Source organism: Caretta caretta, chromosome 28 (assembly GCF_965140235.1).
Source record: "Caretta caretta isolate rCarCar2 chromosome 28, rCarCar1.hap1, whole genome shotgun sequence".
Taxonomy (NCBI): Eukaryota; Metazoa; Chordata; order Testudines; family Cheloniidae; genus Caretta; species Caretta caretta.
Genome location: NC_134233.1, coordinates 11,968,803 through 11,978,748, shown reverse-complemented (window position 1 = coordinate 11,978,748; position 9,946 = coordinate 11,968,803). Strand labels below are relative to the sequence as shown.

The 9,946-nt window shown below is 49.0% G+C and overlaps 1 protein-coding gene across 1 annotated transcript; it reads right to left on the bottom strand.

Annotated features, from left to right (window-relative positions):
* Window positions 1-5,539: 5,539 nt before the first annotated feature.
* Window positions 5,540-7,490, bottom strand: LOC142070283 (uncharacterized). The gene has a single exon (XM_075123863.1). It carries the CDS (start codon window positions 7,383-7,385, stop codon window positions 6,396-6,398), a length of 990 nt encoding a protein of 329 aa, XP_074979964.1. The 5' UTR covers window positions 7,386-7,490; the 3' UTR covers window positions 5,540-6,395.
* Window positions 7,491-9,946: the final 2,456 nt, after the last annotated feature.

The following is a 9,946-nucleotide window of genomic DNA, read 5'->3' as shown; positions in this document are numbered from 1 at the left end:
TCCTGTCTTAGTCTGGACTTCCCCCTTCTCATTCCCTTTGTCTCTTCAGGTACTTTCAGCAGCCTTTCTACTGCCCTGCATGATTTCCGTCCGCTCCGACTTCTCCATGGCTCCCGAGACCTCACCTGTGGGAATGCACACCTACCCGGGTCCTACAAAGGGAGACGGCACCAGGAGAGCAGAGGAGAGAGCGAGTTGGCGAACACATGAGAAGACGGCGAGTGCGGACGAGGAACTGGAAGCGCCGACCTGGCAGCCGGGTCTGCAGCGGGCAGAGAGCGGAGGCCTGGTTCCGCCTCCTTGGAAAGAGGCCCAAGCGGCTCAGGCCCCTCCTGCCGCGTTCCCCTCCGGCGAGAGCTCCGGCACCATTCCTCGCCAGAGCCGCTGCGAGAGCCGAGCCGGAGCCCTCGCTCCCCAGCGCTCGCCGGGGGCTGGGAATTCGCCCTCGGCCCTGCCGCCCTCTTCCCTCCCGCCCACACCGGCCCCACGCGCCGCCCAGAGACCGAGTTCCCCCGACCGTCCCCGCTCCGCTCTCGCCCCCGCGGGGGGTCGTCTCCGGGGTGGGATTTCGGTGTCGTGTCCTCTGCCGTCTTGTGTGTCGTGTGACGTGTCGTATGTCGTGTCGTGGGTGTGTGAGACGTCGTGTGTGTCAGTGTCGTGTGTGAGAGCCGCCGTGTGCTGTGCGTGTGTGCGTGTGTGTCAGCGTGTGTGAGAGACGTGATTGTGTGTGTGAGACGTTGTTTGTCATGTGGTGTCATGTGTGTGTGAGACGTGGTTGTGTGTTTTCTTGAATGTTTTGTTGAGTGTGTGATGTGTTGTGTGTCCGTGTTGCTGTGATTTTTGTGTGTGTGACAGGTTGTGTGTCATGTTGTGCATGTGCGCGTGTGACGTGCAGTGTAGCCGTGACATGCTGTATACGTGCAACGCGCGACACGCAACGTGCCTGCGATGCGCACTGTGTTGTGTGTGCAACATGTGACGTGCTGTCTACAACGTGCAACAGGCTGTGTGTGATGTGTTGTGCATGTGACATGTAAAGTGTGACGTGCAACATGCTGTGTGTTCCACGTGCAACGTGTCAGTGTCATATGTGTGTCTCAATGTCGTGTGCCATTTTGTGTCGTGTGCCATTTTGTGTGCGTCGTGTCTGTGACATGTCGTGTGTGTGCGTGCGACGTGTTGTGCATGTGCATGTGCATAGTCAGACAAGTGCGTGACGTGATATGTGCGACATGTGACAAACTGTGTGTGCAAAGTTGTGTGTATGCAACGTACGTGCAACATGCTGTGTGTCTTTGAGTGTGTGTGAGACGTGTTGTGAGATGTGTTGTGGGTCATGTTGAGTGTGAGACGTGTTATGGGTTGTGTTGAGTGTGTGAGTGTGACGTGTTGTGGGTTGTGTTGTGTTGAGTGTGTTTTTGTGACATGTTGTGGGTCATGTTGTGTTGAGTGTGACGTTGTGGGTCGTGTTGTGTTGAGTGTGTGTGTGTGACATGTTGTGGGTCGTGTGTGTGATGTTTTGTGTGTGATGCTTTCTGTGTCGTGTTGTGTGTGTGTTTGCATCGTGTGTATTTTTGTTTGTCTTGTTGTGTGCCATTTTGTGTCATCGTGTGTGTGTGACGTGTGTGCGTCCACGCCTTCGACGTATTGTGCGTGTCCGTGTGGGAAGTGCGAAGTGGGATGGGTCAACTTGCCACCCCCTTCCCCAACACTTTAGCCCCCTGTCGTAAACATGACCCTACCCCCACCCCAGGGTGCTACTGACACTGAAACGACCTAAAAGACCCCCGACTGATCACTATTGGCTGCACCCCATTGCCACCCGCACTTCTATGCTGCTGCTGGCCAAACCCTCCCCCCAAAATCTAAACCCCACCCCCTACCTGGAACCCAACTGGAACCCTGACCCCATAACCTGCCCCCCAACTCGAAACCCCTGAACCAAAACTGTAGCCCAACCCTCACCCCAACCCGAACCTCCAGCTCTGAACCCAGCCCCCCGAAGCCTGACACCGCTTTAAGCCAGAGCCCACTTCCCCATTCCCACCCTGGGCAACAACAGTGCAAACCACACCCTCCTGCCCCCCGCCCAGGGATCCTGCTTCTTACCACCCCTTCTTTGGAAATGAACCTTTTCTTCACTTGCATCCCACACACCTTCATTCTCCTTTGAGGGCTTATTTAGTGACAGGGGTCTACACAAGGCAACTCTTTGCTATTACAGCATAACAGGACACAGAGAAGTGAAAACAGTGCAAACAACATTCCACGAGTTTTCAGGAGGTTTAAACACCCAATACATTTGAACATTTAACATTCGCTTTGATCTCTATTAACACACACATCCATGGTTGGTAGGCTCTGTTTGCTGCGGTGGATCCACTGGGGGTTGATGTCATGGGGGTTGAGTGAAAACCCACTAAATTGACAGCAGAGCGCTCTCCAGTCGCCATTGGGACTGCGCCAGGAACGGCAGGAAAAAGGTAAATTGACCGAAGAGCGTCTCCCATCGACCCAGCCCAGTGTAGACAGAGCAGTAAGTCGACCGAAGCGACGTCAAATCCAGCTCTGTTATTCACGCAGCGGGAGCAGCGTAACTTAGACGACTTCCTGCGGTAGGATAGAGTCATAAACAGAAAGGGAAGGCTAACCACCTTTAAATCCCTCCTGGCCAGAGGAACTGGGATTGTTTACTCTACAGAAGAGAAGAATGAGGGGGGATGTCATAGCTGCTTTGAACTAAATGAAGGTGGATCCAAAGAGGACGGATCTAGACTATTCTCAGTGACAGCAGATGACAGGACAAGGAGGAATGGTCAAGTTGCAGTGGGGGAGATTTAGGTTGGATATTAGGAAAAACTTTTTCACTAGGAGGGTGGTGAAATACTGGAATGGGTTACCTTGGGAGGTGGTGGAATCTGCTTCCTTAGAAGTTTTTAAGATCAGGCTTGAGAAAGCCCTGGCTGGGATGATTTAGTTGGGGATTGGTCCTCCTCTGGGCAGGGGGTTGGACTAGATACCTCCTGAGGTCCCTTCCAACACCGATATCCTAGGATTCTATGATCATTTGGCCAACAACATGCAGCAAAGCACCCAACTCAGTTGCATGAATGCTCTATAAACCACTCCTCAATTATACAGAGACACCAGCATATCTCCCCAGCTCTCAGCCTTGCACTTCAGAAATGTACCATCTTACACGGCTCACGGCCTTCTCTTGAAAAGTGTAAGCTCATTAATTAGTTCGCCACTTCATCAAAAATAAAGGGGACATGCACCAGCCTTTGTCATGTGAGCAACTTTCCCAAGCACTTTGGACAAACTCAGGAGTAAGTATAAAATAGTAAAATAAGTTTATTAACTCCAGAAAGTTAGATTTTAACTGAGTATAAGTATTGGTCACAGAGGTCAAAAGTGGTTACAAAACAAATGAAAATAGACTCCCAGTCTAAACTCTAATTTGAATATACTAAGCAAGAATTGGATCAAACAGCTTTTCTCACTCACTGGTTGCTCCAGGCAATGTTGAGTTCTTAATATACAGACTGAATTCCCTCTCAGCCTGGGACCAATCTCCGCAGTTCAAATTCTGAGTCTTCCAGACAATCTTCCAGGTGTTGAGATTGGGGAAGAGACAGGCCACGTGGGGGTGTCTTTGACTCTCATACATATTTTTTCTCCAGCTGCTAGGTAGATTCTTGCCGTGATGCTGGGGTTAGTTAGCCCCCAATATGGAGCAGCAGTTTGCCTCCTGCACCTTGTGGTAGGCATGTCACAGCTCCTTCACTTTGACCCCGCACGGCAGTGTGTCCCTGTCGTGGCCCCTTTCTATCATGCATCACGAAATCTGCGTGCGCACCTCGGGAGTTACACCGCAGAAAGCTGCTTTCCTGTGCAGAAACTTGCCCGTGTAGACAAGGCCGCAGAGGGCTTCCATAAGAACGCACGACAGGTCATAGACTGGGTCAGACCAATGGTCCGTCAAGCCCAGTGTGCTACCTGAGAGCGACCAGTGCCGGATGCATTGGAGGGAAAGAACAGAACAGGCTTGTTGACCTGCAAGGTGAGGGTCTTTCACCTTTATATTTAACTTCATTGTTGTCAATTCCTACTTATCCTATATCTAACTACCCCTCCTTTGAGGTCTCTGGGCAAATCAGGTGTGAACCACTCCTTTGACACAGACGTGTCCCAATCCAGCTGAACTGAGGCAGAATTTGGGCCAATGTCAGTTTGGAAAAGGCCTGCTTCACCCAGCAGGTTTCTCAAAGTATCCGCTGCTGTGAACCGCATGTCGTCTGGATGTGCGAACTCCAAAGATAGCAAACATGAAAAAAAAAAACGCAAAGCCGGTTCTGAGGTTTCCAGAGCCAGGCCTGAGGGTTAAAGAGCTGTGCTCAAAAGGACAAGGGTCTCAGCAGCTATAAAAAGAACTAGTTGCAAAAACAAAACAAAAATTACATGGAAAAAAAACAACCAAACAACAACCACCCAGAAAAGCTCCTATCACTCGCCCATCACCATTGTAGATCTTGACATCTCCTGCCTAATGTGACATCTTTGCTTTGTGAACAAGAGCCCTGGGCAACTCTCTGGCTCACCTGTGTGGGTGGAAGGGGTCTCACACTACGTGGGAAGGCTACATCATGAGAAAAACCACCTGTGCTCTACTATCACACTTTCTAATCTTTCAGAGTAGCAGGAGGCGGAAAAGTGAGACACATGCATTAGACTCAAGAGCAAAACTAAGAGACCAAACCACAGACTCTGGACTCAGCATTCATGTATCCTGCAGTCTGAACTTGGAATCTGTTACATTCCCTCATTGGCTACCATCATTTAACCAACACGGAAGTGCTTCTTGTCCAGCAAGGCAGCCAGTTTGGGACCCATAGGCATGGCATGGCTCTGAAGGAATCAGCTGTTTCTCTCTGTGCTTCAGGAAACTTGGGATCCAAATGGTAAAAGACAGTTGTTCCCAGTTTCATCATGGCATCCTTTAGAAGTGTGAGCAATTCTAAAAACAGTTTACCTTGGCCACAGGTCACCATAGCGTCCATCTCTGGGGTGAAAATCAACCACTCGTACCTCTCATTTCTACCTGAGTTCTTGTCAAATCTTTGACCTTAGTTGTAGCAATTTTACACGGCTCTGGCGTAGAATTCTTCACCAACCACACAACATACCAGTAGCGATACTGAGGTAGAACTCCCCCAAATATGCCCTTTTGTTTCTTTAATCTGGTGGCACAGATTTAAATAAGGGACTAAATTCAGGTGCGGCTTAGAATCCCTCTAAGACACCAAATGTCAGGTATCTACTCAAAATGGGTGTCTTTCTGCAGCTCTATCACATTCCTCATGGATGTCATTTCCTACACATTTACAGCATCTCCCAGGAGTGAGCTGAACAGAAATGTCACTTCCATTTTTCCCATCTCTACCTAGGAAGGGATTGCATTTCCCAAATAAGAGGCAACATGCACCTGATTAGGAAGGGAAGATCTTCAGGAGCAACCTCCTGCAGGGCATGGGCCACAACTGCTTTGGGAGGCAAATGAATGGGTCTTTTGCTTAGTTCCAAATCATTTACTAGAGAATCCTCTTCCCAGCCCCTTCGGGAAATATTGACCTTACCAATTGAAGAACAGGGGGATAGAGATGGTGATGGAGAATCCCTCTGATTTACCCTATGTTCTTCTGTTGTTACAGAGGGGAAAAGACATTTTTCCCTATCCCTTCCCTATTCCTGCTCTTTGTTATACTTCAATATATTTTAAGGGAGGAAAACGGGAGTAAAAATATCTGCCTTCAGGAAAACCTGAAGCAACAGCACTCTGATGAACTGTGACAACTGGGAATGAAACAATATGATCCTGGTGGGGGAACTTGATGACTAACAATGGTTTTTAAATGGGGGGACAGTATAACTGTGATGCTCAGGCTTTGTTTAGACTAGGACATGTGATGGAGTTTAGGTCAGGTCAAGGGGAAAGCTAATGCCAACCACTGCACCTCGGCTGCATCTGCACAACAACTGTAATTGTCTTTTAACACCAAGATCACTAACTTGAGCAGCCAACGCCATGTACAGTCCTAGTGGATGTAAGGCACGGGTAGTTTTTGCCTCAGTGTAGCTTGTTGGGAACAAACCTCTCTCCCCCACCTGGAGCTGATGAACATTCCTGGCTGGAGGGACACACGCTCCTTTGACCCAAAAGGAAAGGAGTTGATAGAAAACATCACAGGACTGACCCCAAAGAAGGGTGAGCTGCAAAAGGCAGGAGCAGGCAACTCATCTGGGGGAGCTGAGTAACCACGGTGAAGATGGGGCACAGATCCCTAAGTGGGAATTAGCAAATGTGATTTAAAAGAAAAAAATACCTTTGGCCAGCCCTAGTCAAGGCATTTGTTACAGATCACTCCCATGTGGATTTTCTGATGTCTAATAAGGTTTGAGCGCTGATTGAAGCTTCTCCCACACTCAGAGCACGTGTAGGGGGTCTCTCCTGTGTGCGTTCTCTGATGTGTGATTCGGGTTGAGCGCTGATTGAAGCTTTTCCCGCACTCAGAGCATGTGTAGGGCCTCTCCCCTGTGTGGATTCGCTGATGTGAGAGGAGGGATGAACTGTCAATGAAGTGCTTCCCACACTCAGGGCATCCATAAGGTTTCTCACCCGTGTGGATTTTCCGATGTGTAATTAGGTGTGAGCTCTGCTTGAAGTGTTTCCCACACTCAGGGCATCCATAAGGTTTCTCACCCGTGTGGATTTTCCGATGTGTAATAAGGTGTGAGCTCTGCTTGAAGTGTTTCCCACACTCAGGGCATCCATAAGGTTTCTCACCCGTGTGGATTTTCCGATGTGTAATTAGGTGTGAGCTCTGCTTGAAGTGTTTCCCACACTCAGGGCATCCATAAGGTTTCTCACCCGTGTGGATTTTCCGATGTGTAATAAGGTGTGAGCTCTGCTTGAAGTGTTTCCCACACTCAGGGCAGCCATAAGGTTTCTCATCTATGTGGATTCTCTTATGTGCAATGAGATGCGAGCTCTGCTTGAAGCATTTCCCACACACACAGCATGCGTAAGGTTTCTCACCCGTGTGGATTCTCTGATGTCTGAGAAGGTCCGAGCTCCCTTTGAAGCTTTTCCCACACTCGAGGCATGTGTAGCGTGTTCCTTCCAAGTTCATTCTCTCACGTGTAATAAGGTCTGACTGGCTACCGAAGTTTTCCTCTGGCCTCTGCTGACTCTCACAGGCTTTTGTTTTTTCTGGGCGTGCACAGCTCCCAGAATCATTCCCTTTGGACCTTCCTGACAACATCCCATGGGCTTCTACTCGCTCAGCATCTTCCTGCTGGGGTTCCTCCTCATTTTCACTCACCATCCCAAAACCTGACGGGAGACCGAGAGAATCCAGACGTAAGTCTCTGCCTGCGCCAGAGAGAAAGGAAATCTCAGAGAGAAGAACGGAAAAAGGGATGAAGGAACGAAAACGTGTACAGGACAGATCAAACCTATCAGGAGCTGATTTTCCCTTAAACCTTCCCCAGAGGAGAGAAAGGAAGGGATCAGTTCTCGGTCCGTATCTCAGAAGAAATCTCAGGGGACAGCGAGATTGGGGAGGGACCTGCTGCCAGTTGTCAGTCAGGATAGGTGGGAAGCCATGAGTGACCTCTGCCTAACGATTCCACATCTGCAGGGAACAATCCTGAACTTGGAGAGCTCACAAGATCTTTGTAGGGCATCCCAAATGTTTCCTGTATTCACCGACAGTTTTGGGGTTGGTTTAACCAATGCCTCACCTATGCAGGCAGCTCTCGGGAGCACTTTTTTCTTAGAGCCATGAAGGTCTGGGACGCACGACTCCTCCCCTCGTTCCAGCTGCGAGATCACATCAGTTCTGGAAACTGGAAACCCTGCTCAAGGCAAAGAAAACAAGGGAGGTCAGTGGAATTTGTGGGATACTGGTCACAAAGAATATTCCATGCTTTTAAGCCCAGCTCATTTTTAAGTAGTAACATCCGAAGGCCGGCTTCCTTGGCTCAAAGTGCCAGGAGATGATTATTATAAATCATATTCATTACCTTAGTGCCTAAGGGCCAACTAACAGTGGGTCCTCATTTTGCTAGGAACAGTACAAACCGAGAAGCGTTGATGGCCCGTGTCCTGAAGAAGTTACAATCTAAATAGACAAGGCAGACACAGAATGGGGGAAGGGGTACAACCCACCAGCAGAGTGAACTCCGTGAAGGCAGAGTGGCAGATCTGATCAACACAGGCCTAGATCTTGAGACTATCGGATTTAATGTTACAACCAGGGCCAGTGTTTTCCGGAAATTATCGCTAGGACTGCTTTTTTTCCCAAAATTACTCTTTGTTTCTGGAATCACCGTTAATATCCGGAATTGCTGATCAGAGGGTGGGTGGGACACGCAGGGTCACAATCCCCCAGATTTCTCCCTGGAGACACCCGTCTCCTCCCCAGGACACAGGCTGGCTGCGGTTGAGACTTGATGCCAATTTCTTCCCTCCTCATACAAGTCTGGGATCGGCAGTGGGACGCCAGGCTCTCTCATCATGCTGCAGAGAGGACGGCACTCACAGCTGCTCGCGGCCATGTCCACAGCACCTCTCCCCTGCTCATCTCCCCTGCACACAGCTGGTTCATGCCCCGTCTCTCCAGCGCACAACTGGCTCTAGGCTCTCAATGCCCAGTATCTGAGCCCCACCGCCCCCACACAGCCGGCTCCTGTCCCCTCCCCCGAAGGCACTTTCAGGCTTTAAAGGATTAGATATTGCTCACGTTTGTCAATTACTCTCTTTTCATTGCCTGCAAACTCTTGCCCTAATTATGACTGTTATCTGTATATCTAAGCCAGCCCTTGAAAGCATGAATTCTTCACAGACTATGATGCCGAGATGCGCCACATGATACCAGGAAGGGCTGCGGGTTGGGTTTCCTGTGCAAGCTGGTATCACTACAGGGTGATGAATGCCAGATCTCAAGGCTGGTTATGCAGAGCTCCACCTTTTGAAGCTTTACCCAACGCAGAAAGGGGTAGGGACGGATTTCCCCTCATTCAGGAGACTGAAGACGACAGACTTTTGGGGGATAAACAGCTGAGTTTGAGCTGACTGAGGGGGGTCTTTCTGGGCTACAAACTCACAGGACCTGATAACCAGCAGGAGGTAACCCTTTAAGAAAGGTTTTAATACACTTTGGAACCGATCAGGGATTCCCATGAGGACTGCTGAGGGAATGAAGGTAAACACGCATTTGGATGCTCTTCTTGTTTTATGAGAACGGGAACAGGAAGGGCAGGGATATCACTGAATGCAGGATCTCAGCACTACTAGATGTCAGGATAGCACCATATTGCAGCCCATTGGAAAACATAATCCCAAGTACACATATAAAATGATGGGCTCTAAATGAGCTGTTTCCACTCAACAGAGGGATCTTGGAGTCACTGGGCACAGTTCTCTGAAAACATCAACTCAGTGTCCAACGGCAGTCAAAAAGCAAAGAGAATATTGGGAATCATTCTGAAATGGATAGATAAGAAGACAGAAAATATCATATCGCCTCTATATAAACCCATGGTACACCCACATCTCGAATACTGCATGCAGATGTGGTTGCCCCATCTCAAAAAAAGATATATTGGAATTGGAAAAGGTTCAGAAAAGGGCAACCCAAATGATTACAGGTATGAAACTCTTCTGTACGGGGAAAGATGAAAAAGACCGGGACTATTCAGCTTGGAAAAGAGACAAAGGGGGGATATGAGAGAGGTCTATAAAATCAAAACTGCCGAGGAGAAAGTAAATAAGGACGTGTCATTTACTCCTTCTCATAACACAAGGACTAGGAATCACCCAATCAAATTAATAGGCAGCAGGTTTATAAGAAACAAAAGGAAGTATTTCTTCACACAATGCACA